Source organism: Amblyomma mixtum, chromosome 1, assembly GCF_055824585.1.
Source record: "Amblyomma mixtum isolate Tamu chromosome 1, ASM5582458v1, whole genome shotgun sequence".
In the NCBI taxonomy this organism is placed as follows: domain Eukaryota; kingdom Metazoa; phylum Arthropoda; class Arachnida; order Ixodida; family Ixodidae; genus Amblyomma; species Amblyomma mixtum.
The window spans coordinates 322868363-322891051 of record NC_143012.1 but is presented as its reverse complement, the minus strand read 5'-3'; the positions used below and the strand labels follow the sequence as shown (position 1 = coordinate 322891051).

Genomic DNA, 22689 nt, shown 5'->3' with positions numbered 1-22689 from the left:
TGGAAAATATCTCTTGGGGATTCACTGTACACGTTTCGTAAGGAAAGGGTGATTAAAAAAACATGAAACGGTGTGACATGAGACCATGCAAAAATTCGATATATATGTGTGGACGTGTTGTCATTCGGGATTACAGGAAAGCTGCCCAGTTCAGCCTACTGGTAGCGCGCTTTCTTTGCTATTCACTCGGCTGGAAGGTTGGGATATATTATGCAGCTGGTTCGCCAGCTTTTGAATTAGTGATGAAAAATTTTCCGGACATTTTGAGTTCTGGAAAAATAAAGAAACTAGGAAGAAAACTATTTTTCTTTTGCTTCGGAAATATTGGAATCATTTGGGAGATACTCAGAACCCGAATCTGAAAGTAATTTGTCTCCAGGCACGACCGCTGTTAGATACCGAAAAGTCTTCTTCATGGATTCTTGTTTATATACAGGAACTATTGGCTGGTGCTTTGCTTCCCAAAGACTGCCGCTTGCTGGTGTGTGCTATCGATAGTGGATACTTTTTTTCTGCACTCAAAGCCATGGCGAGGCAAAGAAGACGCATGCGCAGACACACTGAAAGGTGCGAAATGTAATCACCGGAGTGTTACTTGTTCAGTATAAACGAAGGCGTTTCAAGGATCTCGTCTGGCTACAGTATTTCCAGAAGCCAGCCTAATAACGTGAGAAATCCGGGAGTATGGCGTTGAATGCTGACTACACCGAGGAAAATAAGGAAGATGGTAAACTACCGACCAATGCAATTTTTAGAAACATCTGTCGAGCAGACTGCTTCTGATTGCCACAAAATTCTTGATGAGATGCTGACCCAAATGACAGATATATTTGGGACAGCTTTGCTTCTACGACACGATATTGGTTCGAAGTTAAATAGCTTCGGAGGCGCACATTCGTGCTGCCATCAGTACCACGAGTGAAGAGGGAAACAGTATAAAAATTGTACAAAAATATAAACTCTCGCCTGGTGCCCACAAACGTCGCAATGCAAGGAAAGATTCTGATGAGACCACACTTTGGTTCTCCATCATCAGCACGCTTCGCACTTAGCTGCTGTGATTTGCTTTTTTTTTTTCAGAAATGAGAAAAAACAATTGCCGTAATGTTGCTGAGGGCAGAAAGGACTATAAACATTTTTTTTTTCAGGGAAAGAAAATCTTGCGGGCATAATTATAGTTGGAGGAAATAACAGGTGACTGAAAATTAAGCTTGAAAATTTCACCACATGTATCCTCATTATTGTGTAGAACAAGGCAATACAAAACTGTTTTTATGGCTTTTTTACCAACTTACCGTTGCGTATTATATAACAGCTCAACTTCAAATTATTTCGAAAGTGAAGCACAATACTAAATAGAGCGCATTTTTCTAGTTTTTCATTTTTTTTGGGGTGGAGCCGTTCATCAATGTTTCAATGTTCATTGGATCAATTGCTGAATACTTAATTTACTATCGTTATGTGCCATTTCCAATTTTTTCCCGCTTCCCACCCCTCAAAAAAGACAAGAAAAGCTGTTTTTTTTGTCTTCTTCCAATATTCTCGGTTGTTTTTCTCTAATATTCTCGGGTTTTCCCAGCCCCTCTCATCACTATTGGAAAATATTTGTCCTCAGTTAAGGTGTAATTAGTTTTAAACTGCGTGCATTCAAAGAACTCGATTACTGAGATCATTAATGCATCTAGCTTTTCCCGTTCTGTGCGAAAATAAAGTTTCCTTAAGACACGCTTCAGGTAAGAGTAAACGAATAGACAGTGTTGACATCACGCCTTGCAGGTGGGACCGCTGATTGTTACTGTTGCTTTATTTAATAGATTCCTGCATAGATTAGAAGCGCAGCACGAAAAAAGCTTCGAGTGCAAGGCAAGAACGGGGGCGAGTTGACAGCTCACTGTGCGGGGAATGGAGATAAACTGGTTATAGAGATAAAAACGAAGAACACAGGAAGGAACAGTTATACGGACGAAGCTCTCCTGCATAATCGTTTTTTTCCTGCGTTTTTCGTGCTTCATCCTGCGGCCAGTTCAACACGATGCCCCACTTTAGAGTGCGCCTGGAGAGCGGTGCGTGGAGTATAGTGGCGCGCAAGGCTAGGCATGAGTGCATACTAGCCATTACGGGGCCGCAAGATTGAGGACTCGATATGGGACCACGCTCAGAAGGTCAAAATGAAAGCGCACCTGTCCAATTCCACCGGCAAAGAGAAAGCAAGTGACATTTTAATAAGAACGAATGATAGGAAAGGATAGGCCGCAAAGTCACGTGTCAACTCTAACACGGCTACGCCGATGCTTGCATTAAAGGAGTAGAAAACATTTGAAAGCGGCTGCGGTATCTGTCTGTAGATACCAAGAGCGGTCGCTGGGAGACGCGTCATGTGTTAGCGTGCTGCTGCGATTATCGGACTGTGCCGTTGAGTAGTACTTATTGTACAGGTCGTTCACTATTGTTGGAAAAAGAAAAAGGAACTGCTTTTGGCACGACTGAACTTGCCACTAATTTTAGACCGCTGCAGTAGGTGGGCAAGCGACAGCCGCTTGTTTCTGAAGTGTCACCTTTGTTGCACAGAGGTTAAAGTTAGGAGAGGCAGCAAGACTATGCGAACTCTGGAGGCTGAAATATCATGCTTATATGAACTGCCGCCATCGCACACAGTCCCACAGACGTTATGGCCTTGCCAGCGTTTATGTGATGTAACGAGACCGTATCGGTGTGGCAAGTACGAGAAGGGGTGCGTGAGCGGTGAAACATAAAAGCGAATCATACTACGCTTTAAGACAGCGTTCACTTATTGATGACTTGTGTCACGGCCATTGTTGGCGTCGACGTCCTCAAACAGTGGACTAATGCAATACACGAATAATGCCCACTGAAATGTTAATAGTTTCTATAAAAGCAGTTATTGCAAACTGCACTAACAGCAGAGCACAAAAATTGAGAGAAGGACATTGTCAACGCCGTGACGACAAAAAGATACGGCCGAAATGTAGCCCTATAATCTTTACCTTCTTAGTACATTGATACAGCTCAGAAGTGTAGGAAGAAGTGCTTCGCTATCTTGCTTGTGACTGCTCTGCAGTATGGAACAGTTTTTCTGTCCCCAACTGTGTGTTGTGTAATATTCGTGACAATATAGTATCATACTGAAGAGGTCGGATAACAAATTAGGACACATAAGAGAAGCGCAGCACATTTTCACGTATCATATAACCCCCCCCCCCCCCCCCCCCCCCTCCCGGTTTCGTAAGGTGGAGGAGGTGTGCAAAAAAAAAAAGAAAAGCTAATTTATCCCTTACTTACGGCGTAGTCTGGGGGTCCACCGAGATACGTGAGACAGTTATTGCGCCGTTTTCTGTTCCTCGAGACCAATTTTATACCGCACGATGCCCTGCCACTGTCCGTGCCTCAAGCTTCCAACAGCGTACGAGTGTCTTTCGAACATTCTCAAAGAGGCCGCACTTCCCTTTCAAACTACCCAGGCGCACACTGTTAGCCGGGAGGCATATCCAGACTAAATATTGAAAACAGCTGCGGAACAACATGATCCTCGGGGAACTCTGCATGTGTTCGCAAGACAGCAAGCATGAGGAGCATTGTGTCGTGCCTGGCGCATGGAACGCAGCTCACCACATTGTCGGCATCCACAGCAGTGATCTCATTTTCTCATTTTCAAGTCCCTGTGCAATACAAAGGACAAAAGAAAAGAATAAAATAAAGGTGAAGGAACGCCTGCCGCATCATAGCTATCCCAGGCATTAAACAAATAAAAATCAATGACTGAGGTAAAAAAAAAAGGAAACCAGAAATGCAAGTTGAATTGAAACATCCAGTGGAAAAGGAAAGAGGCACGGTATGTCTTGAGTAGAAAGAGAAAGTTAGGGCCGGGAGACGCGCACAAGATATTGGCTACTTGTAAAGAATAAAAGCCGACAGCAGGTGTCATGCAAATAAAAAAAAAATGGCTAAATTAAGCGTCACGAACCTACCAAGATAATGAAAATACGGCTTTTGTTGTTAAAATGCACTACCGCCTCAAACCACGCGAAAAACGAAATAAGAAGAGAGCAGGCGAAGGAAGGCAAGGGGTAAAGAAAGGACAAGGGCGGAAAGAGCCGAAAGAGATTGAGGCATTGGGCTGTACGGAAAAGCAGGCGTTATGTCCCCTCTTTTCTACATGGCTATGTGGGCCCTCCAGCATAGGACCAATAGCCAACGACCAAGGCCAACAGTCGAGATAGAGAAGAGAAAAAAAAGAAATAAAAAACTATATGCCATCCGGATGAGTCACAGCGCGATGGCGGTCGGGCATTGCGCTAATCACAACTGCAACGATTTGTTTGATCAGAGCCCATGAACGTGAATTACTGAGGAGTTTCAAATCGCTTCCGCAAGAATACGTGGACAGGATGCAATAAATTTTGCTAGAAATATTTGGCGTTGAAGCAAAATTACCCACAGATAATGAGAAACAGGATCAGAAGCACGTCCTCAAGGACACTTATTGTCTGGTCGGTGCCTGCAACGATGAAAATAAAAAGGAAAGAGACCGTGGCCAGTAATGACATTTGAACGATTGATTTCGTAAGGGGGAAGAAAGATAGAATAGCAGTGATCTTCGCACCTTCAAGGCCAGGCTCTGATCCTGGCAACAGAACATTTCAAGAATGCACTATATCGAAATATGAAGGTTTTACTGCATTCTGATCAACAGTATCTTTTCTTTATTAGAAATGATTCATGGAGCCTGCTTATGCTTCAGCAGTTATTCAGTGGCAAACCATAATTACTAGACCCTATATTAGTACTCTATATAATAATTATAAATGCAAGCCAATACTTTTGGATACCTTAATTCTCATGCTAACGCTCCTAACGAAATAAGATTTTAATTATATACAATCGCCGTTTATGAACAACATACCGCTGAAGGAAACATGGCAAATAGGGCCTTGACAACAGTCACAATATGCCAGTTGCTTTGTAAAGAATGAGAGGCTACCTTCTCGTAATACGTTCAGGGCCCTTGCAGCATAGTATGCTGATTCTCCAGGTTACGCACGGGTGGTTTATGAATTTGTTTTCCTCACCTCGTTAAAAAAATATGCTGCTATGCTTTCTTTGGTTTCAGAACTACTACAAGTTTCTTCCGCGTTGATGTTAACGACTTCATCATTCTCGCTAATTATTATGAGTGGAAAATTTAGGTTTTCTAATGTATTTAAGCTGCGAAGCGAACGTTTATTTTTGAGCACCGAGTTTACCATTTGGTATATTTTTATTAAAGGGTACGTAGAACATGAAGTTATGAGAACGAAAGGTACAAAGACACATGCAAATGGAGTTTTATACATGCTGTATACAGCCTTACACATATTATTTATATTGCCCGTTCACAATACTCACATGCATAGTTCCAATGTACGTATAGCCGGCCAAATTTTTAATTGGCGCCAGTGCTGCAAAGTACATAAACGCACATTGTAAAAGGCGTCTCTCAGCTAAACCGCTGGCATATTCATGCTGTAATCTGACGCGTGAGATCAAAATTCATGGTTCTTGTTTTTCATTGAATATTTGAGCGGAGTACTTGCCTGATTGATCAAAATTTATTAGAAATCCGCATCGTATACACATACAAGCAGCCAAACAAGCGGCATACGCAGCAATGGTTCTGATCCATCTCACTTCCTACTCTGGGTAAACTACCACTCATTTCATGTTAGACAAAGTGGTTTCCCAGAGTGAGCGCAATTGCGACTCCAGAACCATTGTTGCGTATCCCGCTTGTTTTGGTTCTTCGTTGCTGCAGACGATGAAGATTTCTAGTACCTTTGACCTAATCAGGCAAGTGCTGCACTCGAATGGAGCGCCAAATGCCACCTCAGACGTCAAAGTACAGCATGAATATGCCAGTATGTTTAGCCGCGAGAAGCATTATACAAGGTAAGTACATTTAGCGGTGCAACGCTCGAGCAGTTAAAGATATAGCCGGGTGCAAACGGTTCCCTCGAGAACCGTTTGCTTACAAGAACCGTTACTAGGGAGGTCCACAACAGGTGTCACACATCACACACGTCTGGTGGTAGGCTGCAGCTAGGGCACTTCTCATTCGTTCGCAGCTGTTTGTTCGCTTCCCAGACGAGAGAGACGCGAAGATAATAGCAACCCTTGCCGAATCCGGCGAGCGAGTGCTTCATCTACCCGAGTGAAACTAAGCTTGTATTTAATATTATTTTAATTGTGGGGTTTGCGTCCCGAAGCCACCCATAGGCTATGAAGGACGTATAATGTAGGAGGCTGGATTAGTTTAGATCACCTGGGAGTCTTTAACATACTCTGACATCGCACAGCACACGATCGTCTTTGTATTTCGCCTACATCGAAATACGGCCGCCGAAGCCGAGACCCTAACAGGGCCCTTAGGATCATCAGCCAAACGCCGAGAACCCTCCGCCACGGCAGCGGATTGAGTGCGTATTACCGTTCATTGATAAAAACTGACGAAAATAAAGCGACCACCCGCCAAGCTACTGCATAAGAGGACTTATAAACGCCTCTAAATCAATGCATCCTTTCGCAATCTACATGCCGAAGCCTAGTACCCCTCCAATGGAAACGGAAATTAGGCAGCCATACAAATCAAATTATTTTCGTTAGCATTTTTCCCAGCATGGCTACAAAAGAACTATGCAGGTACCATCATTAAAAGTTTGGGTATAGTGGAAATGGGCACATTTCGAGATTGTTTGAATAGATTTGCGAACGAACACTGCGACACGTCGCCCCCCGTGCTGCTATAGCGATGTCTACTACAAAATTATGCTCCTGAAAGCGATTCATTTCTGTTGCTAGTGTGCGCTTCTTCACTTGAAATCTACTTAAAAATAGAAGATTTCTTTCCGTGTCTTGCAAAGTTGCGATCTGTTCATCAAATCCAAATCAAGAGCGATTGAAGAAGCGCCCAACGACGGCCCAAACGATAGCAATAGCAGAAATTCACTGCAGCTGTATAGTCAAGGACAAAAGTTTTCGAGATGCGGATTTACGGGAAAAAAATTATTGCGGTGGGCTCAGGCACAGCATGTTAATGAAACGTGTAGAAGCACGAGGAGACATGCATTTTTAATTTGCAAGAATAATGCCATCTGACTGGCGAGCGAGGTAGCTTAGAAATATTTTTTTCCTTGAATCTGCACACCGTAAACGTTAGTCTATGACTCTACCTGCTGTGCATGAGTCCATGCTTGACATATCTAGTCGCCGAAACCGAAGCGTTTGGTGAACGCGCTGTGGTATGTCATTATATAAGGCCACACGGTCCCCTCCGGCTAAGCACGTGTTGATGAACGTCAGACGGCAGCGGTCGATCGGTCTCAGGCCAGCACTTACCTCTCTGTGCAGCAAAGGGTCAGTGATTAGATTGTTTAAGCACGTGATTCTCTCTGCTGCGTTTCAGGTTTCATTGGCACATAAACATACGGCTCCGAAAATCATAAGCTTCTGACGCTTCCTTACTTGAAACAAATGACTAGAAAAGAAAATAACATTACTTATTTTTTTTTAATTCATTCCGCATCGTTTTACTGGCAGGCAAAAAAAAATTAAAAAAGGCTCAAAGAAAGCTTTAAGTACTCTCAGCAATAAATGAAACACGAACAGGAAAATTATGGCGTGACCACAATAACACAAACATAGCTCCTGGAGTGGAAACACAAGTAAGATTCATTAGCACTTTTGAAGAAGAGTCTTCACGCCCTCGAAAGTAAAATAACCTGAGCTAGTAGTGAGCTTCCCCTGGCTAAGAACTTATTTGGCTGGTCGATGCTCAATTGTCTTGCTCGCGTTTCGTTTCTTGCTGATAGTACACAGAGGCTCATGTGACTAGTCCGCCGAAAACAACTTCACAAAGTAATGTACTCGTTTGTGGAAACCTTGCCGTTGGTATAACTAAAAAATAAAGAAGAAAGCCGAATACAGTTAGAGAGAAAGTGCTGTTTTTGATGTTTCCTATGGAATGACACACTGGTGTGCTGTTTCGCTTTGATGACACACTCTGTTTGTCTGCAGCGTGCAAAACAGTTGTCGAGAGGGAGTGAGGGCGATGACCGATGCTTGCACTAGGAGAGAGTTGTTTGCAGCCCACGTAGGGGAACCTGATACACCGGCGCGAGATTTCAGACACTGGCGCGGAAAGGCGAAGGTCTGGAGAGGCCAATTCCAAGGCCGGAGAGGGAGATGCATATATTTCGCGCAAGCTGCCGAGGCGATTCAGCGAAGGTTAATGAGGAGCGTGCGGTAAAAAGATTTAAATATCAGCTCTTGTAACGAGAGGAAAAAACAAGGCCCACCTCAGACCGCGGGGAGAATTATCCGAGTTCACTTGCCCTACTGAAGCGGACACTTTCGGCTTGTTCTGGTCGCCATCGCAAGCATGCAATCTTTGTGATGTGGAACGCGCCCTCCAATTTCGAGAGGTATTGTGAATCGGAAAGGATACAGCAACGGACGGTAAGTTCCAATTCATTTCCATCCCCACATGCAAGACTGGCTTTGTTGACTTATCAAAAGGATTATAAGTGAACTGTATTATCAGAATTTTCAGGGCTTTTAAACGTGATGTTCACCGTCGATGCCCATGCCTTCACTTACCGCCAATTTTCGGCGGTGAGAAAGAGTCGTCAGTACTTCACTGACGGTGCAAGTGAAGTCTTTGGTCTCACACTCAGACGCCGAAATTTCGAGGAATGGTCCTAGTTCGGCTATCCAAGTAAAATAAACAAAACGAAGAAAAAATAAATTCTCATACGTCTTCTGATGACGGCTGGAATTCAAAAACTGTCTGATAGGATTCTGTAAGGTTCTAAAATACGTTCATCCCTCTGTTCCGCGAAATATTTTCTCGTTTCATTTAGTTTGCGGAGTGTCGCCGACTTGTAGAGGGTTATGTGGTGATGTAAACAGGTATGTGCAGCTGGATAGCGCGGAAAAAAAAACTCATGAGGTCATTTGATCCACGCTTTTCTTTGCGCTTCAGAGCGTTTCAGCAGTGTCAGATCACAGTACTGATAGGAAGGGGTGCACCCAATTTAGCTTGTAATGAAGTAAGGCTGTGTGCAGCTTCAGGCACCCACTGGTAAAATAAAAAAAAAAGAAACATCTCCCACCTATGAGCTTTCACCCACCGCCCACCGGCAAATTTTCACCTTCAGTTAACCGCGTCTGTGAGGCGACAACGACCCAGGCAGATCCATCTGCGGGCGTGCATCAGCGATCGCAATAAGGGACCACAGTATACACTTGCTAAGGATGCTATTTACAATAGATATTTTGTTTTACAGTTGGAGTATTATCATTCTTTATTTTAATTCGTTATATTACCTGAAACATGAAGTGCAGTTAGTTTCCATTATATTATTTTACAGGCATTGACGACATATTCTATATCCGTAGTGGCACCCTACAGAGAATTTCTCTTTACGTGCACCCCAAAGTACAAGAGCTTTTCCGCGCCCATTTTCCGACCCGCGTAACGTCCTCTGAGGCCGAGTTGCTACTAGTGCCCGTGCATTCACCAATCGCAACACTTAACGCCTAAGTCACTGCGCTACACCTAAGGGTAGGAACCACAAGTTCAAAAGCGTCTTATACCCGTATGTCTGTAAGGTCCAGCGACTAGCACTTTTAAGCTCGGTGGCAGGCGTGGCAGGCAAGAGGCGGAGGTTGCAAATAAAGATGCCCAGAAATTCTCTCTTCTTCGCTCTCATTCGCTGTCACTTTTTCGTTCAGCTTCTGCGTAAAGTTGTGTTGGGAAGTGGGGGCTTCTGGAGGGTAGGCAGGCACGTACAGTACACTCCAAACGCGAAAACGCCTATATGGTGGCATAAAGGGACTGTTTTCTAAAGCAAAGTGAGTGCGCTAGAAGACAGCTTACTCCGTGTTTGCTCCTGTTTAGAGTGCAGCAAGATTCGTCTTTTCGTGGAGCATGTAATTTTTTTTTATCGGAGGGAGGGCGGAGAGGAAAACTAAAAAACAGCACTGCTAAGGGAAATGGGGGGGGGGGGGGGAGGGGATGAGTTCAATTTGGGGCGGGCCGGGCCCCTCTGATGTCACGGCCACGCCAGAGGCGATCAGACTTTTCTCGAATGACTGCAGCCGCGCAACTGTTTCTACTATGTTCGAGGCTATCGCAGTTGAAGTAGACTCGTTATCTCGAAGATTAGTTTTCTCAGTTTGCTCCCAATCCGGTGGGCAGGTTGCGATGGCGTCACAGGTTCACGTGACCTAGGTGGCCCACGTAGGATGCTTCGGGGAATTTTTGCTCACAATACCGACGACCTCGCCGGACTTTCTGTTAAACGGTACCCTTAACGCTAGAGTGTTGAAGCCCATGGCCCTGACGTCACTTCAATGCCTACTGCAGATTAAATATATATTTGGGATGAAATTACTAAATAGGAGGTAGCACGCGGTTTTGTTGCAGCCGCTAATTGTAAAAAGAGCGCACTGCCTGCAGGTAAGTAAAAAAATTCGCTGTGGCTTAGCTTGGTTAAGCCCGGTAATTGCGAAAGCAATATCCGTACGTACACCATGGTACAGCTGGTAGTGTAGCTGGTGGTGGTGCTTGTGGTTAGACTTGTGGTGATGCATCGGTTATATAATCCAATCCAGTTCAATCCAAACCAATCCAATCCAATCCCATGCAATCCAATTCGATCTATTCCAATCCATTCCAATCCAATCCACTCCACTCTAATCTAATGTAATCTAATATAACGTAATCTAATGTAATCTAATCTAATCTAATCTAATCCAATCAAATGAAATCCAATCCAATGAAATCCAATCCAATCCAAGCCAATGCAATCCAATCCAATCCAATTCAATCCATTCCACTCCACTCCACTCCACTCCAATCCAATCCAATGCAATCCAATCGAATGCAATCAAGGTGAAATGAAGGTCAATGGTGGTCACCGGCCGCGGCACGATGGTGGTCACCGGCTGCGGCACGGCAACGGCGTGAAAGTGCAAGTAGTATTGCTTTCGCAATAAAAGCTGTTTCCCACTTAGAGGGAAACTAGGAGCGAGACCGCAGCACTTCGCTAACACCCGCAGAGAATCGGCGGCATGTCGCACGCGCATTAAGCACGGACGGCTTCTCTTGCCGCGCATGCGCCTGGTGCAGCCCACGGCGGCAGCGGTTCTCGAGGAGCGGCGGTCACGTGCTCCCAGTTTCCACCTAAATGTGAAACATCCTGTACAATAAGTTTTCCAGTTGTATGCGATTCATACAGCTTTAAATATGTCAGAGTGAAATTTATGCAATTTCGAGACCTTTCTTTTCGTGGCGGTTCTTGAGAAAGCCTTTGGTTTGGCGCAGTGCGCATTGAGAAACTGTAACTACTTCTCCCAACAGACAGTGCTTGTACAATGAATAACCTGAGCAAGGACATGACACCTGCTGGCAATGGTTTGAAAGACCACCTGCAAGAAATAGCACGACGAGAGCTTGGAGAAACGGAGGACGTAAAAAGGCAGGCCCTTCAGGAGCTACGTGAACTGATTGCAGGTAAGCGTCACGAACCGTTAATTACATGCCAAACGAGGAATTGGAAGTTTGATTGGGATGACTTAATTTTGTACGAAGTTTAGTCAGTACCATATCTTTCGTATCTACTGTGACATATATCTACATATCATGCCATAAAACATCATACCATATCTTATCATATCTGCATATATTTCATATCTACATTGACAGCTTCCCGTAACTTGAGTCCCATTCCAGGCTCCTAACGCTCGACTTCTACATACTGGATATCAAATATTCCTTGCACTCCTTCTTCGCAACTCCTCAAGGTCGTCCTTACCATGTCCGAGCGCACATTAGGGAGCGGAGAAATGGGGTTGTGGACATGTCTGCGTCCTTCTCATCTTCGCGTGGCTAGCTTCGACAGTCCTGGCTTCCGCTTCTTTCTGTACACCCCAGCATGCGAACGATGGTCAGACATCGTTAGGCTGTGCCTTGACCTGTCGTAAACTTCGACACTTCAGTCGTGCTGTGGGTCCTTTTTATCTCAACTCTGCCTGCCCTCTTTCGTTCTCCTCGACCCCCTGCTGCTTTGATAACAACTCATGAATGGTTCCTCTAATACTTGTATCGTTTCGACCGGCGGCTCGATCCTTATTGCCCTTGTGAAGCGGATTTCGGGAATGTCCCTCATTGTACCCTCACCGGTCCTCTCAATTCGGACCCGTTTTTCCATTAGGGGAGAGGAGCTTTAATTTCTCAGTTTCATGGGCGTAACCTTTCCACAGACCCAAGGACATTAGCGGGGCTATCATTTTCACTCCCCTCGCGTGCAGTGCTAATCTGCGTTGTCCGCCGGATCTTTACCTTACTTCCTCTTGTGTTTTGCTATCACCTGATTCATGGCGCTCACTTGGAATGCGCCTTTCTCTTTATATTCTCCTTCTGTATGGCCTGCTGTAGCAATGACACTAAAAGGCCAACCTTGGTGGACTGTGGCTATGCTGCTGCTGCCCAGAAAGACAGAAAACGGGAGGGAGGTTTCGGTAGTGTAAGCGGCACAATTAGTGCGAGAGCACTCTTCCGATGGGTAAACCCAGAGCAAGATCTTGCAGTGTTTGTGGGGTTATACCAACTGAAGTAAATAAATAAAAATAAATGCAATAAATATCCGCGGCTGGGCTCCAAACTGGAGGCGACGGGAACACATCAGCTTCGCTGGCCACTGCCCGAGAGCACTAGGCTATCGCTGCAGCCGAACACGCCTTGCGCTAAAATGCAACCCACTCTCACGCTCTGCCCTGCCCATCATCGTCTTCATCAACTAATCCCACTATCGAACTAACATTCTCTTTTTGAGCTATGTGGTGGTAATGACAGAGAGATGTGCGCTGTATGTGTTGGCATGGACAAGGTTGTGGCAGAAACACAGCACTAGAGCAATACGCGTTGGCGTTGACCACACTGCTGCAATAACGCGACACTGTGTCGCGTTATTGCAGCAGTGTTGTCGAAACTGTGTCGCGTTATTGCAACGCGACATGGCGTACATTGTGTGAATTGGCGTTGATGACGAAAATGTTGAAGACGTGCATAACAAAGAACGCTTGTTCAGTGGGCACTTCAATCACGCTTTCAGGTACGTGGCAGTGATGTCTACCGGCAAAAACTATGCTTTCGCACAATATTTCATGCTTAGTAATGTTCAACCGCGATATCTGTTTTTTAGCTGACAAGTATTATCATGTTCCGAGAAGGATCAGTGCAGCTGATTTTCCTTTTTCTACCTCTCGTATGGAAGTGTTCAGGAAACCTTGGTGAATACTGTGTAATGTTATTTGGATAAAATATAAGCCAGGTGCAGATCTTAGCATGAATATGTTAATCATTACCGATAGCAATTTTGAGTATGACAGTGACACTGTATACCATCCCATTCAGTGAGGTTTCACAATCGATCGAGCAGCGGAAAACGAAAGGTATATCTCGTGGACAGTAAAGTCCCACATAGTTGACTGCCGAAGTAGGTGTGAGCCGGAACGGCTGGCTTTGGTAACATGCAATAGGCTTGATACTGTTCGTACAAACCTTGTGTTCTTTCTCAGGTTTCGCCTAGTTTAAGAAAAAAGAGCTGTTCATTGAGACGATAATTAAACCATTGCGTTTCTCACTGTTTTGCCTTGAGCAGGTGAACCTTTGCTGCATTGCTCAACGGAAGAAGCCTTTTTGATCATGTTTCTACGAGCTCGCAAGTACGACGCCCTACAGGCTTTCAAGAATATCAAGCGCCTCTTTGACGCAAAAAGAAACAATCCAGAAATGTTCGATGTTCTGGATCCGTACCATATCCCTTTCGACGCCGCTTGCCGCAAGAATCACCTGACAACACTATCTCGTGGAAGAGACCCTGAAGGCAGATATGCAGTACTGGTCAGATTAGGTAAGACCATCAGTACTTCCATCGAGATCATGGTCTCTAAGTTTAGTCAATCGCCTTGCCTGAATAGAGGTATAAATATCGTTGTTCGAAATCAGATTCTCAGAAATTTTCAAAAAGTAAATAAGACATCCACGACAGCCATTGTTGCTCATGTCATGCCACTAGGCAGACACGGAGTGAGAAGACAGAGGTCGATAGTCTCTTAATTACCTAAAAAAAATGAACAAACTTTCGGTCACTCCAATTAGCGGGCATAATTATAAGCTAAAATTGGAGGTGGTTGAATACCCTGACTATTCCATTTGCAGTGCACAGTTCTTGAAGAACACCCTGGTTAAAAGATATTCGCCTCCAAGTTTCCAAGAATCTAAGTTTCAAAGTTTCGAAGAATGCATATAAATTGTGCCTGTTGACACAAAGGTCACCTCTTACAGTGCGGTTGGGTCCAACTGTACCAAACGTCCAACTGTACCAAACGTACAGTTGGATCGTTTGTTATAGGGAGGTCATCCTCAGCAGCAGAAAGGGCGCAGGGAATACCGCCGTGCGGCTAGCTCTTTGCTAAATCGTTTTTAAGCAGTAGCTTAGCCATTGTAGTTTTTGCAGCGAAAGCTGTTACAGCTTTGGTTTAGCTGTATAGCCTTGCATTTTAACGTGTAGTTTACAGCGTCAGCCGTATTACCTTAAGCATTTAGAGAATTAATCTAAATTATTTAGCTGAATTTAATTCAATTCAACGATACCTGCAAATTCAACTGAAATTAATCGCCTGCCAACCCAACGGTGCCAAATGGTAAAGTGGAGAGAGAGAGAAATTCTTCTCTTCAGTGTTAGGAGAGAGGTGGGAGATGGCACTTGGAGAGGGAATAGAGAGAAAGGGGGAAATGTATTGGGTGGCCTAGTGGCTTGGCAGCAAAATGAGCAAACTGAGAGTGGTTCCACGGCAGAATACAGAGCTAAATGAAGGCTATAACAGATTTCACTCTTCCGTGCGCTGTTTTTTTTTTTTAATCTACACATTCTCTTTCCAGGAGCGTGGAACACTGATATATGCCCACTCACTGACTTCTTCAGGGTGGGCTTAGTGGGCATTCTGCAATTCGTTCAAAATGAAGAGGCCCAGATCAGAGGACTTGTGGTCGTATTAGACATGGCTGGCCTCGGACCCCATCACCTGCTCCATTACACGCCTTCCGTTATCAGGACATACATAGCACTTGCGCAGGTCAGTATAAAAGGACACATTGCACAGCGATGTGAAATATTCCCTTTACAACTAACGTCGCTCCAGACCAAGGATACGCGCGCCTCTGATCTGCGTTACATAAGCAGTTTCTTATATTTTGTCTGTATGAAAGATGTCAGCACTGCGGTGTTATCCAGCCATAAATAATGACAACCAACCCAGTGGAGCGATACGGCGTGCTGTGATGAACTACTAGCCTGCACTACAGTAGACTGGCTACTATGCTGCCAACATGTTAACATGCTGGCTGCCAAGTTGAGACTTGGAATTTATTTCACCAGAAATGTCCTAGTACACAAATGAATCACTCACTAAAAGACACAGAGGCGCAGAATTATTAGCAATCCGCCAAGAAGATACTTGCGAGTGCCGGTATCAGCACATGGTTTCATCAATTTCTTTGCTCGAAGCATTTTAACTTTTTAATGAAGAGGAGACAAAAACGCGTAGGAATAGCCCTAAACTTTCAAAATTTTATCGTTTCAAGCCCTCTCGGTCACTACTGCTACGCTTCATCGAAACCATTAGTACTTTACCTCGTCACTGACCTCGAACTGACCCACTGATCCTGCCATTTAGCTCGAACAGTTCTGGCCGAAAGTACTCAATCCCCCCCCCCCCCCCCGCCAACCCCCCTCCAATTCTCCATGGGTATCGCAGGTATGCAAAATACGAACAAAATGAATGAAACGAGTTGCCAGTTCCTCAGTTTCTATCGGTGCAGAATGGTAGCGGCCATCGTAAGATAGCAGACCACGCGAAAAAAAATAAATAACAGAAAAATCTATCGGTGGCGTGTAGACAAGGGGGGCTAAGTGTGACATACTTATTGTGCTGCCTGATATGTGAATTCAGTGCTCCTGCGATGGCAGATTATAGCAAAATTTGTATCTAAAGTTGTCTGCGTCTACGTTTAACGTAACCTCAATTATCCTTGGTCATTGCAGAAAGTTTAATATACTAGCTCGACAATTTCTCAGTGCGGTTACTCACGCTCACCTCAGAAATAAACCGACGAGGCACTGGTGACATTTCTAATTTTTCAATGCCTTTTTTACCTTTCTCTTTCAGATCACTATTTTATTTCGTATAACAGCCCGAGAAAGAAATTATATCGTAACAAATGACAGGAGAACATAGCCAGAACGCCGTTTATGGTAAATGAGAAGAAAAAGTGAACAGTAGATATATTGTCCCGAAATACTGAAACACGGCTCCAGCTAAAAAAATCACAGTAACGATCTAGAGGTAATCATTAATTAGACGTATATTGCGGCTAGTATGCGGATTGAAAGCCGTGATTCTTTTGCAATTTATAAAATTGTCTTTTACGAATGTGTGAATAAGCACTTGGTTGAGTATACGTGGTCACCTGGGTGCAGGTGACCGCGTACATTTAAACGATGTTCATTACACTGAAATCTGCGTGCAGTACAGAGTGAATGTTCCTTGAAGAATGCACAAAAGTACTGACTTCAAACGCTCCACAGTCCCTTTTGTTATCGCAGCGAAGACGATAGCCAGGACTTAGCCCAAAACTTGATCCCGGCAATTCATTTTTTTCAGCATTAATTAATGACAAGACGGGCTGATGATGGCCAACACCTTCTTTTGTATTCTCTTTTACTTAAGGACTGCGCTCCCATGCGTATCAAAGGAGTGTATGTTATCAACCACCCTGCAATATTCAGCATTCTCTTCGCTGTTGCCAAGCCCTTCATGAAGAGTAAACTGGTGAAAAGGGTGAGACAATTTCACTTCTTCATTAGCAGAACTGTGAACAAGTTCCTTAGCACATGTGCTCAACAATCAAATTTGGTATATATGAAAAACAGTCTTCGAGTGCTGGAATATAAACAACGTGATGCCATGGAATTTACATATTTACAGTCTCACTAAATAAGCTCACTACCCGACACAACGCGCTAGTTCTTTTCGCGCCCAGCGTGAAGCTTCGCGAACACGTCCGATAATTTTTTATACGACGGCGACAAAGCCATTGTGTGGCGCATGATGCCGATTGTGATAGATTGCGCGCCGCCTAAATTGTATGAGGTGCCTTAAAAAGTGTACTACATCATTATTCCCTATTTTGAGTTTCACTTCCGTCCTTCTTAAGTGCACGCCTGCCCTGACGAAGGGAATACCATTCCAGAAACTGTTGGCAAAATAAACGTTAAAAGAACAGTCGCGTTTGTCGTAATACTGTACCTAGACTAGTAAACTGGGCCATTGGAACCCCTACTGAATACTATATATATATATATATATGGGCGCGCAATAAAACTGAAAGTAGTGCAAAAAGATTATTATTAATATATGTATGAAACCTTTATAGTTTTATTATTAGTATACGTGTGGGACCTGCCAACAATGGGTTACAATGGGTTAAAATTTGGGGACACTTGAGCTCCGCCTTATGAGTATTATGCGTTAGCATTGATTGGTCCCCTCCGGGGCCCGGGGTCCTCTTTGGATGTTAGTTTACAGATATGGACACTGAAAGACAAGATACACAAGGTCTCCCTTTAACCACGCTGAACGAATGTGCCTGGGTGGTCTATGGTGTAGCTTGTCTGGCTCGCTATCAAAGGGTCACAAGTTCTATCCACATTTCATTACATAAATTTTCTTTCCAGCTCAATTTATTTACTTCACGCACATACATGTCATAATGACGACTGACTTGTATTCCGAGCTGTTAATGCATTTACCTGAGGTTTTGATCGTTTTTGAATTCCGGAGCTCTACGCGTGACGTCATGAACATCCGGATTTTCTCGACACGCCAACGTCAACTACAATATTGGGCTCAGCTCTGAATGGGACCCCTTAGTGGTATCGCGTTAATATATTGCCCAAAGATATGAGAGAAAAGATTGACTAAAAAATATGTATGCATGGTTACAAACAGATGAAAACAAAGCGTAATATATTTCTGCATGATTGCTTCTCCTATATGTCTACTGAACTACTGGCACTTGTCTGGAAGAAGCCATCATTGTATTTCCTGAAAAAAAGAAGAAGAAAGAGAACGACTATCGGAATCCCACGGGCATGTATTCCCGGTGTACTGCCCTGTTCGTGTCTATGCGGCTTTGCTTCTTATGAAGCAGCCTGTGCACACAACTGTCTAGCTGAAGGCACCGCATGTGATCATGCACTGTGCGCACTGCCTTGCCTTCGCAGCCTAAACAAAATATGCTTTAGCCCTTGCGAACATTAAGTTAGCTATAACTGAGTTTTTTAAATTAAAACAAGGGATCTGTGAGCTAGGAAAAACCTATTCGACTGTTCACTAAGTTCTGCGGGTGATTCAGTAAATGCGCGGATACCTGACGGTGAGATAAAGTGACAACTCACTGAATTTGCGCGACTATTACAGATTCACCTTTTGGGCTACGATGTAGGCAAACTGCGTGGTCTGGTTCCCGACGACCTGATTCCAGAGCAGTACGGAGGCACGCATGAAAGCTACGATTACGACGAGTACGAGAGGCAGTTGAAGACCGCGCAGAAATTCTTCGAAGAATTCAACTCGTACGGCTATCAGAAGACAACGATGAACGCCACCTAAACACCATGCGACGTGTCCTTCCAACGGAAAGTGCCTCGTGTGATGAAAGGCTTGCTGTGATGAAAGGCTATGGTACCTCGTACTTGGATCTGGTCTGCATCGAAACTTGGTTGCGCGCTCTTGAGCTCGCTGCTCAGGTGCAGTGTGCGTCCACGAAATGTACACCGTCGGGCCAATGGTATCAGAGTGTTACATACTCTGTTATGCCCTCTGTTATGTTATGCCCCGTGCAGGAAGTGGATGCATTCAAATGTGTGCACCAGGAATCTACAAAAGGAATGCTTAGGTGCGAGTGTGTTCGCAACACGTTTGTTTGCCATGAGCTGAACTACATGGGACTTTCCAACGAACTGCGAACCAGCGTCACGTAGGCCTTGTGTCTCGTCGGTGAGACTAAAAGGACAATGTGCTCGTTGCTGTGCTTCACTTTTTGAAAAAGCCTGTGTGCTAGGCCACCCCCCGGACATAGTCTGTGGAAGATAAGGATTGACACCAGAGTCTGGTGCCCGGCACTGTGATTTGCCTCGGCTGTGTGATTTTGTTGTGTAGTTCTACAGCCAAAATGACAAGGCCGACAAAGCAACTAAAGGTGCACTGTGTAAATCTGGCCGGACGAACTCTCTGCAGGCCTTGACGTGTTGATGTTGTAATATTAAATCTCCACACTGATATCTGCCCATCACCCCAATTTTTTTCTGGTTCTTTTGCGGAGCTCTAGGGCACGCTGAAGTCATGATCACCACAGAAAGCTGAGTAATTCAAGTGCCTACACCATGAATCTGCAAATGGAATGCTTTTCTGCAATACGTGGGAGTTTGTAAGCGTGTTTATAGCCAGATAATTTGGAATGCCCGGTATGCAGCAGTGTTGTCCTGTTGACCTGTCATTCATTATCGATCACTGAAAAAAAATAAGCCTGCCTAAATGTGAATCTGAATTGCAAGCACGTGAATTATTACAGCCTTGCAGTCAGGTGATGCAGGATATAAGGCAACAGCTCCCGTAAGTTTGATTGGCAGTTGCAAAACGCGTTATGCACGATTCGTGACATTGTTTTGAGATTACAAGTGTTGTGACACACACATGCATTCAGACAATGCTAAAAGATTGTGGATTGTAAGGTTTTAACGTTTCTAGGCGACTCAGACTATGAGGGCCGCCGTAGTGAAGGGCTCCGGATTAATGTAGACCCCCTGGGGTTCTTTACCATGCACTGACATCCCACAGAACACGGGCCTTTCTGTGTTTCGCCTCCATCAAAATACTGCGGCCGTGGTCCACATAGAACTCTCGAAGTTGGGATCAGTTGGCAAACGCTCAATGTTGAAAGAATTCAGGGGCTTATGTACCTCATGATGTTTTTGAAAAAAAAAAAAATATAGGAGCTGCACTCTTACACTGCAACCTCTCTGTTACGGCCCAAATAGAAAAAAAAATGAAGCAGTAAATCAGCTCCTAAAAAACCGAAAAAGAAAAGATTTTTGCATGGATGAGAAGTGTTCTGGGAAGAAAATCACGGGGAAGAAATTTCTCGTAAATAATTGAGCAAATGAAAAATTTAGCTGTATACATAGGGGTTTCTGAATCCTTTTTTTATTCCCCGCCGCGGTGGCTGAGTGGTTACGGCGCTCGGCTGCTGACCCGAAAGACGCGGGTTCGATCCCGGCCGCGGCGGCTGAATTTCTTGAAGGCGAAATTCTAGAGGCCCGTGTGCTGTGCGATGTCAGTGCACGTTAAAGAACCCCAGGTGTTCGAAATTTTCGGAGCCCTTCACTACGGCGTCTCTCATAGCCCCAGTCGCTTAAACCAAACCAAACCAAACCAAACCAAACCAAACCTTTTTTTATTGGAAGCTCTGGCCACTGTGTTTTCTGCTCTCCTTTCACGTCAACTGCGCCTGGCCTCCGACTAACAAACTTCCTGTTGCAACTCCACCATCGTGAACTGCTTTATTATGCCCGAGGACGAAGTCGATCTGCGGCTGTCATTCACTGAATAGCGTTGGCTTTCACGTGACTGGCCGCAGAAACTGAGCTTCCTGCACTGGCAGTCTGAAAAGAAAACCGCTTCATTCTGGAGAGTGCGCAATTGTTCGGAGGTGTTTTTGGCAGGCACGTAGCCAATGAGTGAAGGCGAATGAAGGCACGAAGATGGGAATGTGCGCGTTACATGAACTGTTATCGGGAATATTCTCTGCGGCTGATCTCTCGAGCAACACCAATATGGTTTAGCGCTTATGTGAGACAAGTGTACTGACGTGCAGCTTCAACTGATCCGGTAAAAGCAAGCACCAAGGAAAGCGTGAACGGGGAGGTGCACGGGACACCTGTGTACTGGTATTGGCTTCGGATGAAATCTCCCACCTCTGGATAGCAGTCGCCAACTGATAGTGACGCCGCAGCTAGAAAACAGATGATCTTATCACCAGCGAGTTGCGCCTTCGCCAAGGTAGATGTAGTGAGGCAGCACTGCTTGCATAGAAGCCCAGACGTTCAAAACACGGCTGCTTATGATGCGGAGCCAGCACTGTCGTCGAAGGGTGACGCGAACTACACAATGACGTCATAACTAAAAACAAACAAAAAATGCCGTGACTTCATAACACCGTGTTTTTTGGCGGCAAAAGCAAATCTTTGAACACCCCGAGGTTCCTTGTAACACACGAGTCAAGGTCGAAAAGGAAAGACACGACGAGTGCCGACCATAAACGCCAGTTTTCGGTAATCAGTTCTAGCTGCGACTTTTTCCTTTGCCCTCACCTCGTGTGTTATGGTGAATTGCAAGGTTTGAACGTACCAACAGGGCAAGCTATTTGTCTTAATTCCCAAGAGGTGAAATGTTAGGTACATTTATAGCTTCTCGTTTGAGAGCTGCCTTTGTGCACCCAAATTTGCGAGCAATGCGCTTTGACACAATTCTCACAGTCACACATAAATAGACAACGGGTCAAATTTTTTGTATAAAATTTCATTTATTCGCTTAAAAGCACGACTTATACTCAGACTCTGTGTTTTGTGCCCTGCCCGTAAAAATCCCCCCCCCCCCCCCCCCCATTCTTCGGTCCCGCTGTGAGCTGCAAACGGCAGTTAGCCAATTACGAAAAGTCAAAGCATTGGAAGGCCGCTCCTTTCCTGCAAGGCACAGCCGACACGCCGACTGCTCGTGTTTTAAAAGGGGCGTGAAATGCGGAAGCTCGTCAGCACGCCGAGTGACGAGGACCAGACGTTACTGACACGGACAGCAAAGAAGCAAGCGCGGATCGAGTGGTGCGCGCAGTCCCAGTTGCATGTTGGCTGCCGTTCTGTTGCCGCTGTCCTTTTGTGCGTGTGTAGTTAGTGCCGTAATTGTGCGTAACCGGTTTCCTGGAATGCACGCGGTGCTCGAGAGTAAACAGCGTCGTCACCGGCGTGCTACTAGTAAGGTGGCTTTTTTGGCGCCTAAAGGAAAAACTCGACTCGGCTCTTGGTGGAGTGACAAAAGAGAGCGAACAGGGAAAAACTTAACAAGGTGTGCTGGCACCGGTCTGAAGAACAAGGAACGGCCTCGCGATGTGCTAGTTAGGTCGGTTGTCCTTGTTAACTGCCACGTCCACTTAGGGCATTTGCTTAGTTAAGTAGGCTCCTCCTCTCCGCGTAAGGACACTTACACGAAACGATGCACGAATGCCACGAAAAAGTGCCTGGTTTCCTCGATAGTTAAGTGGCAGTTACCTCGCTGTCGTCATAATGCAGACCATGTGACGCCGCTCGACCTCTTGCTCCACCCAGTGCAGAAACCCAACATAAGAATGACAATTGCTGGCTTCTAGAAGTCAACTTACACCTGCATTTTTGTCTTACGGCTGTATCATTTATTTCTTTAAATGAAATGACATCTCTCCCTGCGAACGCAGCTCTC

The 22689-nt window shown here is 44.9% G+C and overlaps 1 protein-coding gene and 1 long non-coding RNA gene across 2 annotated transcripts in view; one reads left to right on the top strand and one right to left on the bottom strand.

The window, feature by feature from the left end:
- The window catches only part of LOC149372722 (uncharacterized), a 273432-nt gene that overhangs the window by 30660 nt on the left and 220083 nt on the right, over positions 1–22689 (bottom strand). The gene's annotated exons all lie outside the window — the stretch shown is intronic.
- Positions 11431–18792, top strand: LOC149372731 (alpha-tocopherol transfer protein-like). The gene is made up of 5 exons (XM_089568145.1): positions 11431–11569; positions 13719–13970; positions 15002–15195; positions 16849–16959; positions 18601–18792. Exons 1-5 carry the CDS (start codon positions 11431–11433, stop codon positions 18790–18792), a joined length of 888 nt encoding a protein of 295 aa, XP_089424271.1.